Genomic DNA, 25,096 nt, shown 5'->3' with positions numbered 1-25,096 from the left:
ATCAGGCGAATACGGTGACTGTGGAACGATATGGATCGAATTTTTGGCGAAATGTTCTCGAGGAACAACCAATACAGTGTGGGACGGTGCATCATCGTGGTGCAAAAACCAAGAATTGTCTGCCCATAATTCTGGCCTCTTGAGGCGAATAGCTTCACGCAAACGACGCTCGAATAATATTCCTTGTTAACAGTTTGGCTTGGCGGAAGAAATTCATAATGCACAACACCGCGATAATCGAAGAAAACTGTCAACATGACCTTGATTTTTCAGCGACTTTGGCGCGGTTTTTTCGGTCTTGGTTCACCTTTTGCGTGATATTCGCTCGATTGGTCGGTTGTTTGCGGGTCGTATGCATAGATCCAAGTCTCATCTCCCGTAATGATGCGTTTCATGACGTCCTGGTAGTCGGAAATCATTGTTTCACACATGTCAACGCGACGCTTTTTTTCCAAAAAATTGAGTGTTTTTGGAACCAATCGAGATTTGACGCGTTTGAGGCACAAAACATCTTTTGAAATGGTTTGGGTTGATCCAAATGAAACGCCCGTAGCATCAGCGAGGTCTCCAATTGTCAATCGACGATTTTCGAACAGCAAATCTTTCTGATTTCCTTGACGTAGCTTTCATCGGTAGATGTTGATGGTCGTCCGGGGCGCTGTTCGTCTTGAACTCGTTCTCGGCCTTCTTTGAAGTCTTTGTACCACTTGTAAACATTTTTTTTGCGACGCAGCCTTATCACCGAAGGCCTTCTGCAACATCCTCAACGTTTCCGCGGCAGAATATTCATACCGCCAAACAAAATTTAATGCAAATTCTTTGCTCGACAAAATCAGACATAGTAAAAATCGAAAAACTCACTTTTGTATGTTTACAAAAACACCAAGAATATAGCTCTGCAGCGATTGAATATATTGACATGAAACTCTGCATAGATGTCAAAGACAGTGCTACCAACCCACCAAAAAATAATTTCATGATTTTATAGTACCCGCGAAGCTTAAATGAAAAATTCACCTTATTTTTTTTTTATCACAGTAGTACATTTTGTCTCTTATCTGGCGGCCCAGCCAGCCGCTGCTGCTGCGACACACTCTAAGAAGAGAGACTACAAATGTGGCGTGTAATTTCGCCCGAGTTCCCACTTCGTAATCACACGATACACATCGTTCCCGTTATTATCCCGCGAGAGATACGCGAGAGAGAGTCTGAGAGAGAGAGAGAGAGAGAGAGAGAGAGACACGTTCCGCGGGACGTGACACGTCGTAGTTATCTCGCCCGGCGGCTGCGGTATTGCGGAGTTTCCACTTTTCAGAGAACGAGAGCGTTTCAGAGCCCGCCGTTATAAATACCCCCCAGCTCCTACCCCCGCGCCTCTCGTCACGATCTTTCTCAATCAATTCCTCGCGAGCGAGGCGTCGGTCGTCGTGTCGACGATGGCATCCGAAAAGTGACTCTCATTCTCGGCAGCCGGAGGACGGATGGTGAAGAAGGGCGCGCATCGATCAATCAGGCCTTAATGATCGGGCCTCGTGATCGAGTGCTACCGGGGCCCCGGCGCTCAGGACTCTCCCAGAAGAGACCATAAAACGCGCAGGAACGTGGGATATCGATCGTGAAAGGATGGGCCGCGCGTAGTTAACCTTCGTTGCTGCACACGACGGTCATTAGGCTAGGCTCCTCTCGCCGCGTCTTTCTTCTTCCTTTTTTTTTGCGGCAGTTCCCCTCGTAAGTTCGCCCGTTTCACGGGGCGGGAGAAAGGGAAAACATCCGACGGCGGATGTTATCGGACAGCTTCGGCCTTGAAAATATTCCCGAGGATACCGGCGATTAACTCGCCCGCCGACAAACTGTTGCTTCCAATTTAGTCGGCCCAATTTTTACGACGGCGCCGCCGCCGCCGCGCGCGCGCGCGCGCTCGCGTTTATAATTACCGATCGTCGGCGGGGAATTGCAAATGGTGCGCGAGCGTCCGTTGTCTGGCAGGTGTGTGAAAAACGCGGAGATTCATTCGTCGTTCAGTCGTCGGCTCGATCTCGCTTTTTGTTTCGGCTTTCGATCCCGCGTTCTCGCTTCGCCGCGGCGCGGCGCGGCGACGACGACGAGGCCGCGCCGCGCCGTGTGAAGCTGCCCGCTCGTAATTACGAAACAGCAAACGTCCGCGGTAAAACAGCCGTTTCCTCAAATCACGGGGTGCCCGAAAAAACACGGGGGACGCTGCGCCACCGTGTGCGGCGATAAATAAATCGCGGGGCACTAACGGGACACGAGTCCGTCCGCGGACGCTCTCGAGCGACGACGTAACGAACCGCCGCTCTCCGCGTCGACATGTTTCGCTCCGTGAGAGACGACGGTTATTGAGAAAAAGCGCGCTGCCTCTCTGCCCCTTCCTACCCTCGCGAGAGAGCTTTCGCCCGAAATAAAACACCGACACGCGAAAAAGCGCGCGCGTCGTAACGTAAGCCGTCTCCGACGTCACAGAAATACTCAGAGGCGATATTTAGAGAGTGAGAGAGAGAGAAAGAGAGAGAGAGAGAGAGAGAAACTTGGCAGCAATTTGATGTAATATATTGTCAAATCGTCGCACATCCCCCTTCTCGTCTATCCTCCCTCCCGCGGTCGTCAAACACGAGCACGAGCAGCAGCGACAGACGATGTAGGGGGCCATCATCGTCGTCCTAATAGCTTGCCAACTCGAACCCTCCGCCCTTTATCGCCTGCTCTCTCTCTCTCTCTCTCTCTCTCTCTCTCTCTCTCTCTCTCTCCCTCTCTTTCGAGGAGAGCTTTAATATCTCAGTCATGCTCCCGGTTCACGGGCTATTAATTATCCCTACCTACTTGCTCGCTGAACTCGTCGCGCGTGGGTCAGGTCGATGGATTTGTTGCGAGGATTAGCTCCAGTGACGCGTTAAGCGAGCGAGAGAGGAGAGAAGGAGGGGGAGAGACCCGACTTTCCCGTTATATCCAAGGAAGAACACGACACCGGACGATCGATCGGTCGTGAAAGATCCGATGGATGGGAAAATGTCCCACATACAACGACAAATTATCCTACGCTCCGCTCTCGGCCGACACCGACGTGTCTTCGACGTGTACACGTCTCTGCGAGAGACCAAGCGCCTTGGAGGTCCCCCCTTCCCCCTGCGAAAGTTGCCCAAACCTCCAGCAGGTTCCCGCGATTCTGAGAATTGTTTTCGGCTGGTGGCGCCGAATAATAAGCGAATCGGTCGATAATTCGCTCGCTGCGAGAAACTGTGTCGGCCTTTCGTCCGGACTTTGGGCCGACGCGGGGATCGTTTGAGAAGACGCGCAGGAGACACGAGCACGCGCGGGGCCGCGATCGATACGTCGTCGGCCGCTAAAACGGAACAGACTGCACGAGCGTTGACAAGACGCGGAGTCACGGCCGACTGTGTTTCTATTGTTACCGCTGGAACAAGAGGCACACGCGAGTTCTCCGAAGCCAACTTCTTGCGCGCGCTCGTCAAACTTGCACCGCGAGTCACTGAAAAATGAAACTGTCCGCGGCGGGCAGTTATTCTTGCAAGGCGCGCGTATAAGCCGCGCGACGACGACGGATCGATATACTCGCTCGCCTAACAAACTCCAGCGCAAAAGCTACCCGACGACGACGACGACGACGACGACGACGACGTGAGCAGATACGCTCCTGTCGAGTCACGTGTCGACCCGCCGATCGTCAGTGAAGAGTCAGCGAGAGGCTCGTCGCCGTTTCCGGCCTCGACGGCGCGCGCTTCGACCGGCCAGCTCAGCAATGTAGACCCGCGATGTTTCGCACCGAAAGTTTCGGCGAACGGCCTTCGGCGAGGTCAAGCGAGGCACACGGAGCGTGCGCCTCGCACGGAGCCGACAGGGTCGTTGACACGTGCCGATCGAGAGCGTCGGAGTCGCTACGTGTTTCGCCGGTTTATTTATACGAGCCGGTAGAGCGACGGTTTCGAGTCACCGCGTCGCGTCGCGTCGCGTCGCGTCCGACTCGATCGAGCTCAGGCGAGCCTCGTCTATCGCGATAATCCGCAGGAAGTTGGAGGAACAACTCGCAGCTGGCGTCCGGAAATGCGCGCGCGCGCGGACGAATAATACGCACACACGCTTGGCTCTTCGAGGAGCCGAGGTCTCCTCTTCGCGTCCACCTCTTTCTTCGCGCTGTCCTACCTTGCCCAGCCTGCCCGGCCCCGCGCGCTCGTCCACGAACGAGAATGACGAGCGAGCACACTCGGCATAGTCACGCGAGAGTGGTCAAACAAAGAAAGCCCGAGGCTAGGATCCGGCGAGAAAGCGCCGAATGCAGCTGCCTCAACGGTCGGACATTCACTTCCCCGGTCCGCCGGACCATCTTTCTCCCCCACCCCCTCTCTCTCTCTCTCTCTCTCGTCTCCTTGGCGATGCTCCACCGGTCGGCCGCTTGTTCCACTGCGGAGACACGCGAGCGAGTCGCCCGGTTCGCCACGCCGCGGGAATTTCTTCGCGTGGGATATTCGTGCGCGAGCAATTCGCGGCCGATCACGCCCGGCGACGCTCCATCGGCGATCGGCGTTATTAATGCGCGCGGCTGTCAATTTGGCCGCGTGGGAGAAGCGAAAGAAAAATCGGCGCGATTGTTCGACCCGCCAATCTGGCCGTATGAGTGACTTGGATAAAGGAGGAGATATCGCGCGCGCGCGCGCGCTGCTTTCTCTCTCTCTCTCTCTCTCTCTCTCTCTCTCTCTCTCTCTCTCTCTCTCTCTCTCTCCCTCTCTCTCTCTCAACTTTGCTCGGCATCTGGAAGTTGTTTGCGACGACGATACGAGCGCGATGGATTCTGCGCGTTTGCCCCCCGTTATCCGCGCGCAACGAGGCTGTCAAAAAGCGTGTTTCGCTCCGCTCTGCTAGCAGCAAACAGCCCGACAGCCCGCTTGACTTGAATATCGCGGCTGAAAATTTCCGCTGCCGCGCGTTAACAAGGCGTTGCGATTATTATTCGCAACACCGAGGCTCGCGGTGTGTGTTATTGGCGCACGTTTCGTGTCATTTGTGTGTCGAGGTTATCGACGAGGCAATTAGGCGCGAGCGAGAAAAAAGAAACGATAAAGTAGACAAGAAGAAAAAAGCAGACGGAAGAGAAAAACATCACAGATTGCGAGCGGGCGTGATTGGCGCGCCGCGGCGGGGAAAAGTGATTACAAGCCTTAAAACGAGACTGTTGGCATAACGTGGTTACGCCGCCGGCGCGGCGCGGCGTGATTTAACGCGTTATTATTGAATGCGTATTTGAAATCGCTCGTGCATGCGCCAGCGCTATTAATGGCGCGCGCGTAGTCGAGCGGAAAAGTAGAGCCGCGGTGGATAAAAGTTTTTATCGTCGTTGCCATATCGTAACGCAAGCATCGGTCGACCGAGAGCCGGTTGGCAACGGACGTAACACACAACGCGGCGCATCCAACCTTTCACGGCGGCGCCCATTTATCGGCCGGTCGATCTACCTTCGACTCGCGTAAACTCGCGCGCGACTCGCGCGGCGAGTATGAATGGCACAGCGGCGGATGTATTATCGTCGATACACTCTCCGAGTCTCTCGCGCTGCGGAGATCTTCTTGAGAAAGTTTCTCGAACTCGCGCGATAACGAAGGCGACGCTGCTTTATTGTTTGCCCGCGCGCGCGCGCGGCGTCGTGAAATATTAATATGCGCGCGCGGCTGGCCAATCGGCCTTGAACCGTGACGCGCTGATTCGTCGGCGAGTTCACGACGAGATCGACGGAGCGAGAAATTTCAAGACAGCCATCAATGAATCAGACTCACCGGAGCATCCTCTCGTGACGGTCCCTCTCCAGCAATTCCTCCGGGCTGGGCGGTTGCGGCCCCAAGAGGGCGTGCGACAGCGGCGGATACCTGGACGATCTCCACAGCATCTCCGACGAGACGTGGTGACCCGGCGGCGGCGGCGGCGGCGGCGCCGAGCTCTGGTAGCCGACCGGCGGCGCGGTCGGCGCGGCGCTCGCGGCTGGGTTAGGCGCACCTTGGGACGGATGCGCCATCAGGAGCGACGTGTGCTGCACGCTCTGCACGTGCCAGACCCTGGCAGGCGTGGCGGCGGCGGCGGCGGCGGCGGCTGCGACGACCGCCGCCGGTGCCGAGGACGAGGTCGTCTCCTCGACGCTGAGCGCGGAGCTCCTGCTGCCGCTCCTCTCGTCGCCCGAGCCTGCGCTCCTCAGGGAGCTTACCCCGCTGTCGGAGCCGGTGTCGCCGTAGGCACCGGCGACGCCGCTGCCACCCAACGTGGTCCGTATACCGCCGACCACCGATGGCACACTGGCGAGGACACCCGCCGTTCCAGGTATACCGGCCCCGGCCTCCACCTCCATGAGGCCGGCCTCATCGCCGCCCCTCGATGTGTGAGACTGCTGTTGCACCTCGAGGAGGCTCGACGGGGTCAGGTGGGGATGGTGATGGTGTTGGTGTTGGTGCGGGCTGCTCGCTAGCTGATGATGGTGGTGGTGATGCTGCTGTTGCTGCTGCTGCTGCTGCGGCGGCGGCGGCGGTGGTTGTTGCGGCGGTTGCTGCTGGTGATGATGATGGATCACCGGACTGCCGGCGGAGTAGCGTTGTTGGTGCAGTTGCTGTTGCTGTTGTTGGTGATGGTGGTGGTGTTGGTACGACTGTGCTTGTGCCTGTTGTTGTTGTTGTTGTTGTTGCTGCTGCTGCTGCTGTTGCTGTTGCTGGTGATGCGACTGATGGTACTGTTGCAGGTGGTGGTGGTGGTGGTGGTGATGGTGAGTGGCGATCGGCGGTGGCGGCTTGTTCAGTCTCTCGGCTAGGATAACCGGACTTTCGTTGTGCCGATTGCGCTCCTGCTCCCGCTGTTGCTCCAGGAGCAGGCTCTGCCTGCCAGGGCCGCCGCCGCCGCTGCTACTAAGCGGACTCAGCCTCTCCAGCACGGAGCCTGAGTCCTGACTGCTCGACTCCAGCAGCTCGACCACCGATTCGACGCTGGCCGCCCTCACGCCGCCGACGCTACCCACGCTATCCTCCGTGCCTAACTCGGTGGTGGTCAGCTCCGTTCGGCGCGACCGCTGCGAGCCCACTTCCTCCTCCTCGTCGTTCTCGTCGCGCTCTTCCTCCTCTTGCTCCGCACTCGCGAGCCCTTTTGTCTTGGAGCGGACGGTCGCTTTCAACAACGATGGACTACCTTCGCGGATGACAGTCGTCTTGTCGTTGACTGCCGGCGAGTCGACGTGCAAGCCATTCACGAGTAACTGCGGTTGCTGTTGTTGCTGCTGCTGCTGCTGCTGCTGTTGTTGTTGTTGTTGTTGTTGTGGTGGTTGCTGCTGCTTCTGTTGTTCACTTCGTTCGCTCTCGTTAGCCTCCCGATCGGTCGTGCGAGCGTCTTTTTTCAATTCCGAACCGCTACCTTGTTGCTCCTTCGAAGCTGGGTCGCCTCCGGGATCTACTTTGTCCGGAGGTGGTGGCTCGGGTTCTCTGTCCCTCTCTCTCGATTGACTTTCTTCGTCCTCCTCGAGTTTGTCGACCTCTCGCTCGGTCCCGTCGTGTTTTTCCTCCCCCGCTTCCTCCTCGGCTTCGTCGTCGTCGTCGTCGTCGTCGTCGTCCTCGTCGTCGTCCTCGTCGTCTTGCTCCTCCTCCTCAGTCTCCAGCACTACCTCTCCGGCTCGATCCGGTGGGGCTTCCTCGGCGTTTTTGCCCTTACTACTCTCGGAGCGAAGCTTTCTGCCGACAGGGCTTGTTCTTAGCCGCTTAGTCAGTGGATCGCAGCGTTCCTGGCTCTCCTCATCCTCTCCCTCGAGACGTTCTTCGTCTTCCTCCTCCTCCTCCTCCTCCTCCTCTTCCTCCTCCTCGTCGTCCTCTTCTTCCTCCGACCTGTTACCAAGACGCTCGTCCTTGTCGACGGTGGTGGTAGTAGCGGCAGCAGCAGCGGCGGCGGCGGCGGTGGCGGCGGCGGCAGCAGCGGCGGCGGCGGCGGCGGCGGCGGCAGCAGCGGTGGCGGCTCTCGTGGCACCGCTACGCTGATGCTGATGATGCTCGACGGGCTCTTCCGCGTCTGTCTTGACCTCCTGGCCGCTTGCTGGCCTTGGTCTTCTTCGCGCTGGTCTTTGCTGTTGCGCCGCCGGACCGTGGGTCGGGCTCTTCACCGCGGTGCCCCCCCGTCTTCGTAACTTTGAAGCGCTCCCCGACGCGCTGTTCGCCTCCTCGAGCACCGCTCGCGCTACGCGATTGCCGACTCTACCCGACGGCGGGCCCTTGTTCTCACGGTCCTCTTGCTGTCGCGCGGGTAACGCCGCCTCGGGATCCTTGTCGGTTCTCTCGCGACTGGCACCCTCGCTCACGCGTCTACGTCGATTGTTACGTGCGTTGTTCTTCTCTGAAACAGAGAGAGACAGAACGGCGATGTACGTGAGGCGTGTCGCAGACCGACCGGTAGTCTCCCGCGCGGCATCTAATTAATAATGGAATCGTCCCCCCCCCCTACCCACCCACCCACCCACCGAACGCTCGGAGAGACGAGCGTCGGCCCGCGCGGTGTGGCGCGCGCCGACATCGATCAAGCGAATTTACGGTCTCTGTCTACATCGTCGACGGGAGCATAATGCACCAACGACACCGTCGTCGTCGGCGAGTCGTTAACTCGCGGCTAACTCAGTCGAGCTTCGCGCTATCTTGCGCAACCTACTTCGGCAACAGCAGTAACGTGTAGTAGCTCTGCAAAGCGCAAGTACCGAGACGCGGCTCATTTCGACCTCGCAGTTGCGCCGTGCATAATTCCGCGGACGAGGCGCGGCCTTCAACTCCGAAAGCTTTCGCGACCAGCTGCCGCGCGCGAGACGCGTCAGACGCAAGACACGCTCCTTTCTTCACTTCTCGCGAATGCGTAAGTCGCACGAAAAAGGTAGACTCTGATCCCCGTCGCTCCCGACCGCTCCGGGAACACGTCGCGCGACGCTGCGCGTTGATTTGCGCGCGACCGAGCGGCCGCTAATTATTCAAATGATCGGCGCCCTGCGCGCCGTGGATTATCGCGCGCGCGCGCGCGCGCGCGCTCGATAGTCCTCGCGAAGGTTACCTCGATACCCTTGATCGGACCGCGTAATTGTGGCGAACGATCGATCCCTACGCTACAGCTGTCTGGGCTACATCGGCTGTTCACCGTTCAGAGAGAGAGAGAGAGAGAGAGAGAGAGAAAGAAAGGGGAGAAGGGAGGGAAGGAAGGAGGGAGCGAGAGAGAGAGAGAGAGAGAGAGAGAGAGAGAGAGAGAGAGAGAGAGAGAGAGAGATTATGGAGCTGATTTACCGAGGTAATCCCTTTGATGTGCGCAGCCAGTGATTCGCATAACTCGGTAACCCTAGGACGCAGCTTTATATAAAGCTACCTCTCCGCGCACCTACTACCGACCTGCCCGCCACTACACTACATCTCGCCCTGCAGCCCTGCAGCTCTTCGCTTCGTGTGCTCGCATAATTCAATGTGTTAATGTCTCACACGGACACGCGCGCGCGTCGAGAGATCACGAGAGCGCGACGAGAGAGAGAGAGAGAGAGAGAGAGAGAGAGAGAGAGAGAGAGAGAGAGAGAGAGAGAGCGAGAGAGAGAGAGAGAGAGAGAGAGAGGACTCGAGGAAACGTTGACGCGACAACTGTGCTCACTCGCTCGCACCTTCCGAGAGACGCGACGATGACGAACAATCGGCAGCAGTGTGACCGCGGCTCGTGGCGTCGGCGACAGCCGAGGCGCTTCTGAAATCGAAATTGCTGCTTCCTACGTCCCGCGACAGGTTCGGGCCGCCAATCGCGGTAACGACGTAATGGCATTATCGTCCGCTCCATTGGCGCCCGTCCAAAAGTCGATAGCATCGGCGACGGGCCGATATAATAGCCGGGTGCGAGTTAAAGGATTGTTATTGGCCTAATGTTAAATTGCCTCTCAGTTTATTGAGCCGAGTGGACTAGCCTCGTGCGCGCGCACGTATCATTATCAGCCGCGGTGATCCCGGTGGTTGGCTCGTCCGGCAATGGCAGTGCATTATCAACGTCGCCGCTATGAATCTCGCCGGTGACCTCGATCGAGAGCGACGAGGCCTCGACACGTGTGTGCGTGTGCATGCACTTTAGATCAACGTCGTCGTCGTCGTTGTGCTCAAGGAATTGCGTACAGTTCAACTGAGTTTCCGCTTCTCGCCGCCGCCGCCGCCGCTGCCGCCACGTCAGTCCGGGGAGCCGAGTTCAAGGGAGTTCAAGGGGGTCCTCGATTAACCCAGTAGGAGGAACATGGCCGTAGCATGGGAGCAATTTACAACAATGCACGTCATACACGCACACATGACGAAGAGAGCCGAGCGGATAGAAATGCATGCCCATATATGCGTGCGAGCGCGAGGGAGAGACTGCTTGGGAATGGATAGAGAGGAGGATGGACAGGTGGAGAGGAGGCGCACGCATACATGCGCAGGCAGAGAACAGGCAGACTGCGAGAGGGAGAGGGAGGGAGAGAGAGAGAGAGAGAGAGAGAGAAGCGCAAGGGGCAGGGGAGAGTGTGGGGAAGGAAGACAGGGCAGAGGGATTTATTACTTGGGATTTACTGTTATTACCCGGAGGGGGAGAAGCACTCCAACGGGCAACGGCGGTGCATGCGTGGGGTGTGTTTATCCGATACGTGCGGCAGCTCGACCGTATGTGCGCATGTGTGTGTGTGTGTGTGTGTGCAAACGCACTCGCTCACGCGCGCGCGCGCGCGCGCACACACACACACACACACACATGTACGCGCGCGCTGCAGCGCGAGTCGATGCGCATCCCGTTTCCTAGCGACTGCGGTTTGTCGTGGCGTCGCGCGTGCATTACGTCGCGCGTAATTGAACAGTGATCGCGTACTTTGTTTCGTGCTGTTGCTCGCACGTGCTGCCGCGCATCCGCGCGCGTGTGCAGGCGTCATTTTCGGCCTGATTGTGTCCACCGAGCCTATCTCGAGAGCGATGCGCTCTCTCTTTCTCTCTCTCTCTCTCTCTCTCTCTCTCTCTCTCTCTCTCGCGACGGGAGAGAGAACGGTCGGGGGGCATCTGTCATTGCCTCGGCAAATATCGCCGAGCGATTATTGATTGCGCCGAACTGTGTTCAAATGTGTGTGCGATCAAATGAGGAAGAAGACGATGGATGCGACGACGAGGAGGATAGCAGCCGACAATTGCTGAGCTCCGAGCGTGAGCGAGCGAGAACGACGCGGGACGCTTTAATTCTCTGGCTCCGGCTCTTGATACGTCTCTCTTTTTTTCTTTTTTTTTTTTTTTTTTCGAATTATCCCTCCTGCCCAATCGAAACACGGGGCAAACATTTTCAGACAATTTTTTTCAATTATTTTCTGTTCACGACCAAATAAACTACATTTTAACAAATGGACAAAAATATCGGGAGAGCGGGAGGATGAGACCGAGAGCCTTTTGTTTGTATTTTTAGCGGGAAAGCTGCGAGTTACTGTTTTTTCTCTTTTCCCCCCGGAAAATATTTGATGACTCCACCACACGTCGCGTGGAAGTGGAGTCAAACGAAGTGGAAAGTGGGATAATCTCGGTGGGGAATTTTTTAAGGGAAAATGCGATAATTCTCCGCTCTCGTCTGGATATATCGGGATATCGGAGAGGGCCGGAGATTACACGCTTGGCACGGGTCTCGCGCCAAAGTGGACGGTACTCTGGCAAAATATATCGGAGGATTATTCGGCCGGGCTTGACCTTTTATTTCGACGCTCTTATCTTAATCTATCGACCGGATGTCTCTACGTTTCCTCTCGTTTTTCCTCGCGCTGCGCGCGATATTTGCTCGGCTTGGGATCGACTTGCCCGTCGGCCGAGTAAACACGATAACAACAGTCCGGAGAGATCGGAGAGCAGGAATCAACCTTGTCTCATAATCTCGCGAGCACGTGCGATAAGTGGATTATTAATATGCAATTATCACTCTGAGAAAACATTGAGAGGAGAATCATGTATTATGTATCGCGTTACGAGCGATACACAGACGGTATCGCTCGCGTACGTTCTTGCGCGGCAGAGTGTGGACTCTCGCGTGGACGATTAAATATTCATTCTCTCGGTAGCTGAAATCGAGTATCGGCGAGTATGCTAAGTATGTCGGTCTCTCCCGCCGTTGGACTGTTTTCCCGCGGCGCATTGCATCAGCGCAATTTGCACATGGCCATTTATCCGCGTGCGAGTGTTCTTATCGCGTTGCTTGTTTGCAAGAGCATGACGAGTCGATTTTCTTCCCCGGGGCGAGAGCCATCGGGAAATAAAGCCGCCGCCGCCGCCGCGCGGCGAGAAATGCCACGATGCTGATCGCGCGGCACGAAAACTCCGCCTCCGATTCTCGCGATCTCTCGCGCAAAGGTGATCGCTAAATGCGAGATTCGACTTTTGCGTGCGTTTCTAAGTCAACGACTGACCGCCGGGCGCGTCGCGTCGCGTCTCGTCGTGAAAGCCGCGGAAACTTCACGCGGCCTTGCCCGGCCGTGTAAAACGGGCAGAGCTTTAAAAGCGAGCGCGAGCGCGTTTGCGCGCACGTCGACGTCCCTCAAAAGGGCCAGAACTCGTGAAAAACAACTCCTACGCCGGCGCCCTTTGTCACGCGGCACGACGGTGCATCCCCGGGATTTGATAGATATCGTCGACTAAACCCGACCCACAGAGTCGCAGGGGTGGAATTAGGCATGCCTGGGCGACCTCGCCGGGCATTTAAACCCTTTGTCAAAATCAGCGCCCCGTGCAGGCAGGTGGTCCTTGGAGCGCCGTGGTTAACAAAACATCGGCCTTTCCCTCGGACCCTCTTCCCCCCCGCGCTCACTCTCTCTCTCTCTCTCTCTTTCTCATCCCTCCTCCTCCTGCTCCCCCTTCTACTAGCACTTCTACGCTATCGACCACGTCATGCTGAATCCGCATTCTGCATGCGCCATTAGTCTCTGTGCGAGTATCAGTCACTGCCATCCGTCTGCATTATCGTCCACTCCCCCCCCCCTTCTCTCTCTCTCTTTCTCTCCCACTTGGCGTTACGTCCGAGCGAACGTCGGATAAATAAATTATCGTTGTCGCGATAAATAAACGCATTCGAAAGCCGGCTCGCAAATTCATGCCCTCCCTTCAACGGGCTGCGCCAAATTTTCTAACACGAGTCCTCCCGGAACGTCGTCGCGCGTTTCGCTTGCGCAATAATTCGCACGAGTCTCGCATGAATGATGGATCGGAATTAGATAGTCGTATTAGGCGCGCTAAATATGCGGCATGAATGCGAGGTCTTGTGCGAATGTTAAACAGATCGCCACGCGCGCGATTGTTAAGGACTGTCATTCATCGCGCGTGGGACGGGGAGTACGGGAAATATATCTTGCGAAATTGCGAAATTGCGGAATTGCGGGCGGAATTTCGAGGACCACGAGAGACGGAGATTTCGAGGACGAGACGGGAGAACGCATGTATGCAGAGCGCCGGCGAGGGGCGCGCGGCGGGAGGGGGAGAAGAGATACGGCCGGCGGATAAAACAACATCGCGCGAAATGAAATTGCGCGGCCGCTTGATTAAGCGCGCGTGCACTGCGGTGGTTTGCGCGAGCGCGTAGAAACGATTAATGCACCGATGCAATGTACTTTGATAATTAGGCTGATCAATTAAGCGCATTCGGCGGAAGGTCAAACGCTGCGGCGCAACGTTACGTTGCTGCTCGCCGCCTGACATCAAAGGACGGCGCGCGCGCGCGCGCGCGCGCGCGTGCGAAAGAATTCAATAGTTCGACGGCGGCTACCCGAGCGCTCATTAAGATTAATCACGCGCTATAGATTTATATCGTTTGCATCGCAGCGCGCGCTCGCGCAGCGTTTTAACATTTCAGCGATATTTCTCACCGATATTCGCGACTCTCACTAACGGCCAATACCGCGCAATTTGTATTAACATTCGCCCAATGAAACCCGCTCGCTTTTGTGTTCTCCTTACCTGTTTTGTATCGATAAAATAATAATGACGACAACTACAACAATGCTGTAGGGGAACGATGAAATGGCGAATAACTGTACGCGGCCAACGACACCCGAATCAAACGGCGAAGTCTCGCGCGGCAAAGGTCCATGTGTCTTTTCGAGGAAATTCTCTCTCTCTCTCTCTCTCTCTCTCTCTCTCTCTCTCTCTCTCTCTCTCTCTCTCTCTCTCTCTCTCTCTCTCTCTCTCGCCTCTCTCGAACACCACGCTTATTTTGAGGACCGCTATTTCTGCCCATGTGCTCTCCGTTGGAGAGCCAACGTTGCGGACGCTAACATCTCCCTGTATCTTCGTGTTTGTTGATAAACTTATTTCGAATACCGCGAAACACACGAAGCGACGACGTCGTCAGCGGCGGCGGCGGCGCGGCGGGGCGACAAAAGAGGAGAGGGTCGGCACGGGTCGCGAGGTCGTCGCGAAGGCGAGGAAAAATGGCGACGGGGTTGAAGATCCGGGGCCGGGGTTTGGACATAAAGAGGTGGATGGGAGTCGGTAGAAATAAAAGTTTTGGCCCGTTGCCAGGTCTTCCTCCTCTCTCTCTCTCACTCTCTCTCTCTCTCTCTCTCTCTCTCTCTCCCCATGTCTCGTTGTCTTCTTATTATTCTTCCGCTTCTGCGACTCCCACCGGGCTCTGTGCCAAGGCGCGCGGCGTCAAGCCCACCTAATTTACTCGCAAACCAGTCAGCGTCGTCGATCCTGACGGAAGTCCGATAGAGCATCGCTCGGTCTCGGACACGCTACGCTAAACGCAAACAGACACGCGACATCCCGAGACATTACAATGGCGGGACACGGCTGTTGGCGTCGTCTTCAAGTGCCCGGCCTATGGTCACCCTCTTTCTCAACGACGACAACGGCGATTTTTCACGGTGTGTGTATCTGAGACGTTGGGTCTGCCGAGAGCGCGTGATTTTACGGCTCGACGTGATAAAAATAGTCTCAAGCGTTCGCACCCCGCCATTCCGAGGGATGGACGATACGACGTAAAGAGCGCGAGCCGCCTATTGCGAGGCGACCTTCGCGCGATCGCCGGGGAGCTCTCGCTAGAGTCGCGCTCTTTTATCGCGCGACCCACGCGTCGGTATCGCGTCGGTGCCCTCTCGCTCTCCTGGCCTGCCCCGTGCGCATTGTCATTTATTAAAACGCGCTATGCGTTACGGCACGGCGCGACGTGTTTCCATTAATAAGCAAGTGAGCATTTACAATGGATATTTCCCGTAAATCACGCAATATACATCATCGGCCGACACCGGCCGGACTACGCTCAATGCCGGTGTGTGTGTATGTGTGTGTGTGTGTGTGTGTGTGTGTGTGTGCGGTACGTCGTAGAAATGTTGCCGGCGCGACTCGTCGAGATATAAACCGCGATTAGAATCATCAGTCCGGACCCCGGATCGGCGATCCTCGTCGCGAGGGGGAACGAACGTGATACTTCCGCACGCTCGGATTAAAGGGGCGCAGCTTTCCTGGAGCGTCGTCGGCGAACTGGGTCGCGAATGGGAGGAGACGAGCGCTCTCTCTCTCTCTCTCGATCGGCCACGTGTTCTCGCATCATGACACCCCGCGACCGACGTTCCGACCGAATGTCACGAAAAGACTGGCCGAAACGAGGGTTGTGTAGCCTAGGAGGCCTAATAAACATTTCGAAACTCTCTTAGTCTATCTTGGTCGTCAAAGGAGACATCGAATCTCGGATCTTTCTCCTCTTTCGAGGTTAATCCTCACCTTGAGCCACTTAGAGCCACGTGTATTCGACGTCGCACGCGCGCGCGCGCGTTTCATCGATAGGATTCCCAGACTCCGCGGAATTTCGAAATAGATGTCGTATCAGCCGATCGATAGATACCACAATCGTACGTGAGATACAACCGATTTACCTCCGAACATTGTTTTGATCGCCGAGCGCGCGCCGCTCCGTTTGTCCGTGTAGCGTGGCAGATAACGCCGCGTGATAACGATAAATCGAGATTGATCGCGTCCGATCTGGAGGAACGGTGGAAACGCACCGTTCCGTGCACGTCGCTTGTGTGTACGTGCTCGACGCTATACCGACATATCGAATCTCGTCTCGCACGACTGGCTGCTCGCGACTATTGTCGCCTGAAATCGACCAGCCGGAAAGATCGAGCTGAATCGCTCGACCGATCCCAGCCGAGCCGCGCTTCCGCGTGCTGGCTCTCGCGCCGAGCGGCTTCGTACACGCGGGGGATCGTCCTCGAGACATCCTCGTCGTTTCCGTTTCCCAGCGATTTATGGATTTATGTGACCCGCCCGAGTCGAAGTTTCGTCCAACGCCTCAAGGGGACTGGAGGAAGTGGTCAGATTACTGAAAAATCGTACTTGTTTTTGATAATGATTTTGTGGCGAACTGAATAAATGTGCAGGAATGAAAATTTTACATATATATTTATATAACATATGAAGAGTAGAAAAATCTTTTTAAACAAATATTCATATAAATATGTACGTCCACTTAAACTTTAAACGCGCGTTTTTCTCGAAATTTCATTGTTCAACTTTTGGCAGTGATTCCTCCGAAACTGAGCTTCGTATCGATTTGAAATTTTAAAGCAATGATATTTGTTCATGTGGCTCGCGGGTGAACCATGGAGAACTCCGTCAAAATATCTCATTCCGAGATATTAATTCTTTTATTGTAAAAGAACTGAGAAATTTGAATTTTTTCCTAATAACAGCTGCCATTTTGTTAATTTTGTTCGATTTTTTTTCTAGTGGTTCACCGAATAATTCAAGATTTCTAGCTAAAATTCGCTCTGATCGGACGTACCACCGAGAGCCGGGATATTACTGCAAAAACGATAACTTGAAAAAAAAAAGGAGAGAAAATTTCAGCTGTATATATCGTATATTTATACGAGTATTTGTTAATAAACAAAATTTGTCTACTCTTCATATGTTGTATAACTATACCTAAAATTTTCATTCTTGCACATTTATTCAGTTCGTCACAAAATATCAAAAAGATCAAAAACAAGCACGATTTTTCAGCAATCTGACCCTCCAGTCCCCTTAAGGACTCCGGAGGACCAATGGGCATTTCATTTACCTAGAAACCAGGGCGTGCAATTTGTCATTTGTGGCTCCTTGTGAACATTTTTCGGCAAGGTTACAGGTTAAATACCATCGATTGTAGACCGACTGTAGCTTCGGAATATCGAGCGAGCGTCATCTGAATTATCGAGACGAACATTTCGAGCGACGCGGGCTCCAGTGAAATTGCAACCTCGCCGTTTCCAACGAATGAGACATCTCGATCACGAGACGCGGTTTCGCGAATCGACATTCGCCTGAATAGCATTACCAAATGATAACTCTATATTTTAACCGTCTCGCCGTTGCAGTCTCGCGAACGGTTCCTCCTCTTCGGAAACCATTCATACATCGACAGCTGCGCCGCCGAGAAATCGATTCATCCGCGGCTGGAAACGGCGATAATTTTAGGACGCGGGTGATATATCCGCGAGTCAAGTGCTACCGCGTTTCGCGATTCGACCCAGGGAGCGCAAAGATTTACGTGTCCCGTCGAGAGAGCTAGCGTGAAATATTTCTGCCGCTTTTATTCGACGTTTGCGCGACGTTGCAGCGAGGCGGCGACAGGTCGGGGCACAACGCAGCATCGCGATGCATTTGTAAAGTCTAATACGCTCGGCGTGGAAGGTTACGTCAGGAGAACGCGCCAAGAGCCGTAAATTCCGGTCGCGTGAGGAGATGGCAAATCGCGTAACTCGCCATGCGAATACGTTATGTAATATCGCGCGAGCGAACGGTGTTTCTGCAATGTAAATCCGCCGCGAGAAATCTGTATCGCCGGGAGATCGCTGCCGTATCGGGCCGGCACGGCGCGACGAGGGGATGACATAATTCACGAGCGCCGTTAACGCCACACGCGAGGTCAGACGACGAGTTCTGCCGGCGCGAGAGAGCGACGCCTCAATTAACGCTCCGCGAGAAGGAGAAAGAGAAAGCGAGCAGTTTTCTACTCTACGTCTCCCGCCTCTCTCTCTCTCTCTCTCTCTCTCTCTCTCTCTCTCCCTCTCTTCGGGAACCTGATCTCGGGGACGGTGACGAGCCGACACGTGGGTCAGCCTCCACGTTCTCGCAGACGACCCGCGGGTTTTTTGCTCCCAAGGAGCGGGAGGACGAAACGGGAGAACGGCACAATCAGACCGAAAGAGACCGACCGGGAATTCGTCACGTGTCGACCATACGAGCTTCTCGGTCTCTTCTTGGTCTTATTATTTTTTCCCCCTATAACTTTCCATGTTCCGACGGCGCGGCGACGGCGGCGGCGACGTAGGGCGAGCGGGGAGTCGAGGGAGCTGAGGAGGAGAGCGACGAGAGAAACTAAGAATAGAGAGAAGAAGAAGAAGAAGGCCGCGCGAAGGAGGTAGATGGGAATAATCGGAGTGGGAGGAGACGCCCACAGTATCTCCACACGGTGGCCTGGATGGCTCGGAGAGGATCCTTGCAGCTGCACGCCTCTATTGTATCGTTACGACGCCGTGACGGCGAGCCAAGGTCTCGATTCCTCTCGCGAGAGAGTCCGGACGCGCCTTTCTTTCTGACCTTACTCTTTGCTACTCGCGCTTTGCGCGCGCCAGAAAGTCCCGCGGAAAATCGTCAAAGCTGAGATTAGAGAGAGAGAGAGAGAGAGAGAGAGGGAGGGAGGGAGAGACCACAAAGTAAAAATCATGGCGCGTGAAAATCGAGAACTTCTCGAGACGCAGCCGCGAGGACGAACGCTAAACACGATATATACCTCGCCTCCAAAGCGACGAGCGACTCTCCTCGACGTTTCCTCTGTGCGAAAAGCAATCCCGGGAGAGAGAGAGAGAGGGGAGGAGGGGATGCACCTGCGATTAACCCCTTCACCTACAACATCGTGTGAGTACTCGTGGTCAGGAATTCGGGCCAAATATAAGAAACACGAGTCAGGCTCGTGGTACATACGAGCCCCATGTTTCATCGGCAGTAATAACCCTTTTAAGCAACTCAGGATCTTTGTTGATGGATTCCAGGACGTCTTCGGCAATTTCAACTCGAGAATTCTTTCGATCTTCCGCAAGCACTCGTGGAACGGATTTTGCAATCACGCGACTCATTCCCGGATCTTCAGTCAATATTCGAGAAACGATAGTTTTTGGGATCCCAAGGTCCTCTTCTAACTCTCGCACAGTTAAACGACGATTTTTCTCGATTGCGGATCGCAGCGCGGTCCCACGTTTTCCGCTGCTTTCGACGTGGAAGGTCTGCCGGAACGGAGATCACTGTCCACTGAGACACGGCCATCTTTGAACCGTCTAAACCATTCTTTTATTTGTGTGTCACTCATAGAGTCGTTAGCATAAACTTGACGGATCATGCCGATTGTCTCGGAACATGTGCGGCCAAGTTTCTGGCAAAATTTAATACAAATTCTCCGCTCGACTCGTTCAGTCATTGTGAAATGCGACGCTCACGCAACTGCGTACCGTTGCCGACTGAACAGCTGTTGGGTCCTGCCCCGTTTGATGGCGGTACCCCTAAAGATCCACCCTAAATACTGAATATCTGTTCTCCACAATAGGCTGCACAAAAGGACAAAAATGTCGGATACTTTTGAGACAGACGTCGTATATCGGGCCAAATATAAGAAGAACGGGTAAGATTCATCGTATGTTTTGCGAGCCAAACACACAGGAGACAAAGCGAGAGAGACTCGTGGTTCCCAATTTTCACGTGTTTTGCTCAATGTTCAGTGCGATTGCGTTTCGCGACTTGCGATTTAGACCGATGTAGACCCCGGTCATTACAGACGCAACTTTATCGCCGACTTTGGCACGCGCTGTCGCGACTTAAGTCATAGTGCAAGGGATTAATCGCAACGTCACCGCGGCGCAACAAGCGCCAGTCGTCGCGTCTTTCGCCGCGTTCCCGATGCGCTTATTTATAGCGCAGCCGCCACGTGTGTCTTCCGAGTTAAGACCGTATCACACTGGCGATCAATCAGAAAGCCGTCCCAAGCGACAGTCGTGAGTCGCAGCCGCGAGTCGCTGCTTTCTGATTGGTCGAGGAAGAATGGCAGTCGCAATCGCGAGTCGCTGCTGTGACACGCGGTCTTTATTCGAGCCGTGCGATCGGCGCATCGATCGCGACTTACTTTCGCGACGCGACGGAGACTGCCGATAAACGAAACGGCGCCAAATGCGGGTCGCCGAATCATCATGCGGCGGATACTCGAGCTCGGCGAACTATAATTGGCGGACTCGTGCTGGTGACATTTTGTACGACGGGCGAGTGTAATAGCCGTATCACACTAGCGACTCGCGATGCGGCTGCGATTGCGATTGCGATTCTTCCTCGACCAATCAGAAAGCAGCGACTCGCGACTATCGTTTGCAGGGCTGTTTTTCGAGTCGCAGCCGCAGTCGCGACCAATCACAGAACTCCGTATAATCACGTGTCCCGCTCGTCATGATCACATTTATTCAATAGTATGTAGAAGTCGGTGATCATTAGAATAAGGTTATATCTAGTGTTGTTTTAAGTGTTACATATTTCTTTTTAAATGTCGAGACAATTTAATGAAGAGATAGACTATTATCTAGTAGATCTCGTAGAATGTAAACCCCTTCTCTGGGATTGTACGTGTGACAATATTTAGCCGCAGCCGCGATCGTCAATCGCAAGTCGCAGTCGCAGCCGCGAGTCGCTAGTGTGATACGGTCTTAACGCGACTGAGCGGGCGCTTACGTGCGTCGCACGTGGGAGGGGCGAGGGGTGAAGAGACGAGAGAGACACGGCGGGGCATTCGGGCTTTATCGGTCGTAAACACGCGAGTAATTATCGTCACCCGCCATCTTGCCCCGCGGGCACGTCACATCCGGTCACTGACCATTCAATCGTTACGATTCAGGCTGCGGGCCCGGCCGCGACTAATAAATGATTCAGGAACAATGGGGAACGTCGCCCTCCTCCCCGCCGCGCTCTTTGTCGCGAGATAATCCGCGACGCGAAAGAGGCGAACGCGGAGCAAGCGCCGTGTCGTTAACCCCGTAATCGCGAGAACGCTGAATGGGCCTTAACTGCGTGCTTAACTTCGCACCCGCCGAGAGAAACAGGTTCAAGGCCTGTCGCGGAAATGCCGCGTGGGTGCGTGCGTGCGTGCGTGCGTGCGTGCGTGCGAAAGCAGCCGACAATTTCGGGCCGCCTCGCTCTCGTCGCAGAAAGAAAACGATCGCAGGGGACGGCCGGCCGGGAAGGCAAGGATGGAAAAAGCGCGCTGAGAATAAACACGCCGCCGGTCGCGCTCGCGGACTTTCTCCGGTGATTATAGGTCTCTCTCTCTCTCTCTCTCTCTCTCTCTCTCTCTCTCTCTCTCTCTCTCTCTCTCTCTCTCTCTCTCTCTCTCACGGGCGGAGCGGACTCTGAGCGCGGACTTGGCGCGATCGCGCGTTTATAAATCGGTTCACCGTAACGAGCCGCCGCTTTGAAAGAGCACCCACGCGTGCGAGCGAAAATAAACGCGGCGATAAGTGAAATTTACACGCGCGCCTGCGCTGCGCGCTCGTTCCCCCGCGCACAATGCGGCCAGCCAGAGAGCGGGACCTTGAAAACCTAACAGTGCAAGGGTGCAATTTCGCCGCGTCGGTCACGCAACAACGAGATCGGCGGAATCCTCCGAGCGCGATCGTAAGGCGTTTTCCGCCGCTCAGCCGCGGCCGCTCGTCGCAATTGTCGGCTCGCTCGTTCGATCTGGGGCATTGATAAGCGTTTTAATTGCGGACGATTAGCGCGCAGGGTCGGTGTCCGGTGCGAAGAATAGCCACACTACGACAAGCGCGACGGAGCGACTTTGCTCCCCCATTCGGCCGCGCTCGTTGGAGCGCACGTTTTTTTGTCGCGTCGCGACGCCGCACGACGAAGGAAAGACGATACACGGAGGGGGGGAATTGTCCTGCGGCCGTTCGGGTTTACGACGAGTCGTAAATACCGGATGAGCCGCCAGCAACGGCCGAATTGGATGAGCAAGCGGCGGCACCTGCTGGCGGCCCGCGCATACCTGCGCATATCACGCATGGCACAATTCCTGGTGCGGCTTGAGCCAATTTACACCTCGACCTCGGCCATTTTCCCGAGGCGATCTCTCACCCATTTTCGTGAAGCGAAGCGGCTTTAGCTCGACGACGAGTAAACGAAGAGCGTCGGCTCTCGCTGACCGCGCAGGAAAGCGAGTCTGACCTTCGGCCGGGGCGACGCGTTTCGCCACGTTGGTTTTATTTACCGCGCGAAGAAGAGGTGGTCTTAAAATATCGATGATATAAGCGAAAATAATTGGTCGGGTTGATTTCGTGCGACTCTCGGGGCAGAATCGAGCATCCACGTAAACAGCTTTGGCTTCATCCGAATTATTTTCCGCAGAGACGCGCACACACACACACACACGCGCGCGCGCGCGCGCAAAATACTCGCGGCATATTTTCTTCCTTGAGATCGACGGATTGCAAAAAATTGTGCGTCGAGGAGAAAAAACAACGATGCCGATGCAAATGGAGATTAATACGTCAATTATGTAGCGTTCGAGCCGAAATAGCTCGGCTTCGATAACAAGATTAAAAGAGAAACAACTGCGCTTCTGATCTGAATATTTATGCAGTCGTTTTGAAATAACAGTTTGCGTGATATTTCGAATATTCTATTGATTATGCATACGCGTAAATGTGTGTACGCCCGGAACCGGTTCTCCCGCGTCCGCTCGTCGCGGATAAAACATTTAATGAAACAAGCGAACGTGAATAAGCAAACAGTTATTCCTTTTCGAACTTCGTTTATGGCCCGCATGTGTTATAGGAATTCCAAACCGGTTTGCCCGCCGCTGCGGGTAGAGACCGCCGATCATACGATTGAATTTCTCGCTATCTCGCCGATCAGTTAATTATCCGCGGTCACTCTATCTGCCATAATTCATCATACTTTTGTCTCGCGTCCACGCGCAACAATGTTACACCCAGAGACCGCGCGCGCGCGCGCGCGAAAGGCGTGTTTCGTAAGCCGAGACTTAAAATAGCACTTTGCGCTAGCGCGCTGCTAACCAAGCACTCATCGCTCGAGCGACAACGGTAACGGGGCGACCCTGTCCAGAGACTGTTCTCCAGAAAGGTCCGCCCGCCTGGCCATCCCGAGCAGAACAACCCATCCCACGGCCGTATTAAAACCCAGTCCGGTTACCAAATTTCAAATACGGCCCGGATAACTTTATCGGATCCGGCGCGTAATAAGAAGCGAAACGCATTATGCTGCATAATGTCCCGATAAAATTGCCTGAAATCGAGAAACGTCCATGAAATGTCCATCAGGACCAAATCAGGCATCCAAATAATGATGTCATCGCTGCTGGTCAGGATATAATCCGGAAAATGTTGCAAGACAATTGCCGCATTTCGACCGGATAAGGTCCATATTTATAATGCCTTCTCTTACGACTTGCCTAGTCATGCCATATGAGGCATATAAAAAATTGCCGTATTTGATTTCTGCTCGGGATTGTCCGACGATTGCCGAGGACGAATATCCCTCCGGAAGGATCCCCTTCGCGGAGGGATATTCGCGCGAATGGCGGGCCATCCAATAGCTAAAATACGCACAACGACTCGCGCGGCTTATCCTCATCGCGGAGTATCACTTTCGATGAAGCGTGAGAATCGACCACGAGGGAAGAGAGAGAGAGAGAGAGAGAGAGAGAGAGAGAGAGAGAGAGAGTCGCCACGTCGCGCGGATCTCGGAGAACCCGAAGGCCTTGAAAATCTTGGTCCGTCCGAGAGAGAGAGAGAGAGAGAGAGAGTTCGTACCCTCCGCGAAGACGGGGGGATGAGGAGCGCGCGGGGGGACGAGCGTGTGTTCCGATCCGACAGGTACGCTGCTGCTTCTCGTGTATCGCCTATCGAGAAACAGAGTCACGAGCCTGCCTCGTGGACGGCGGGGGACACGAAGAAGAGACGACTCTTAAAGAGGCGATGCTACGAGAGCGATTGACGGAGAGCGAGAGGGAAAGAGAGAAAGCGAGGTCGAGAGGGAAGGGAGATTGGGAGCAATTCTATACGGCGTCTGCTGCTTCGGGTCACGATCTGGTCACGTGTCCCGCTCAAATCGGCTCGTCCATTACATTTTATTGTGTTGCGCCGGTGACGTCACGATCAATTGACCTCCCTTGAGGCCGCTCTCCGTGAGCTTAACGCGAGCCAATGGCTCCGGGGGATTCGTGCGAGTCGTTATTCCTGGTCGAGACGGTTCCTGACGCGACAACGACAGAAGGAGGAGGAAGAGTGATGCTGTGCGTCAAGAAGAGAAGCGAAGAGACGAGACAGAGACAGAGAGACAGAGACAGAGAGAGACAGAGAGAGAGAGAGAGAGAGAGAGAGAGAGAGAGAGAGAGAGAGAGAGAGAGAGAGAAGAGGAGAGAAGAGGAGAGAAAGATCGCCTCAACGTCCCGACGCTGAAAAGTCTCTTGTTTTTTCTGGAAGCGAGCCGACCGCGAGAGCAGCGGCGCACCACAGGCAGCAGTCGTTAGTCTCAAAGACTTCTCAGTATTCGACTTGTGAGCGAGTGCTCACAAGTCGCGGAGCGCGTCTTTCGGCGGGAGTCACGCTCGCGCCAGATTAGCTACTCGCGGCTAATATATCTCGGCCGGGTCACTGGGATGCTTATCGTCGCTACTCGTCGCGCAGACTCGCTCTTTTGAGATCCGCTTGCGAATTTTAGAACGAACGTTAGATCGCGCGCGTCTCGTTCCAGACAAACTCGTCTCCAGGCTTCTTGAGCACTCTGGAGGCGACGGAAAGAAACGACGCGGGGAGATCGAATCGCGCGGATCGACCCAGCGCTGCTTGCGCTTGCTCGGTTTCCCACGGCAGCGCGGAATAATTGCTCCGCGTCTTATATCCGTCGGAATGCTCGTCGGCGAAAAAAAAAAAACGGCGCCTGACTCTGTCCCTCCCGCCGTGCGTGACTCGCCCGTCCTTTTAATTCGATCTGTGTGCGCGCGCGCGCATGGATGAAATCTGAACCATGCGCGC

General features: G+C 55.0%; 1 protein-coding gene across 6 annotated transcripts in view; it reads right to left on the bottom strand.

Annotated features, from left to right (window-relative positions):
- Kdm3 (Lysine demethylase 3) overlaps window positions 1–25,096 on the bottom strand; it is a 311,563-nt gene that overhangs the window by 110,089 nt on the left and 176,378 nt on the right. For all 6 annotated transcript variants that reach the window (XM_025305753.1, XM_025305748.1, XM_025305751.1 and 3 more), the window contains exon 8: window positions 5,802–8,376. In XM_025305753.1, coding sequence (XP_025161538.1) covers window positions 5,802–8,376 — 2,575 coding nt within the window. The remainder of the gene's footprint in view (window positions 1–5,801; window positions 8,377–25,096) is intronic.

The sequence above is a fragment of the Harpegnathos saltator genome, unplaced genomic scaffold, assembly GCF_003227715.2.
Source record: "Harpegnathos saltator strain DR-91 unplaced genomic scaffold, Hsal_v8.6 scaffold71, whole genome shotgun sequence".
In the NCBI taxonomy this organism is placed as follows: Eukaryota; Metazoa; Arthropoda; class Insecta; order Hymenoptera; family Formicidae; genus Harpegnathos; species Harpegnathos saltator.
This window is presented reverse-complemented; position numbering and strand designations above follow the sequence as displayed.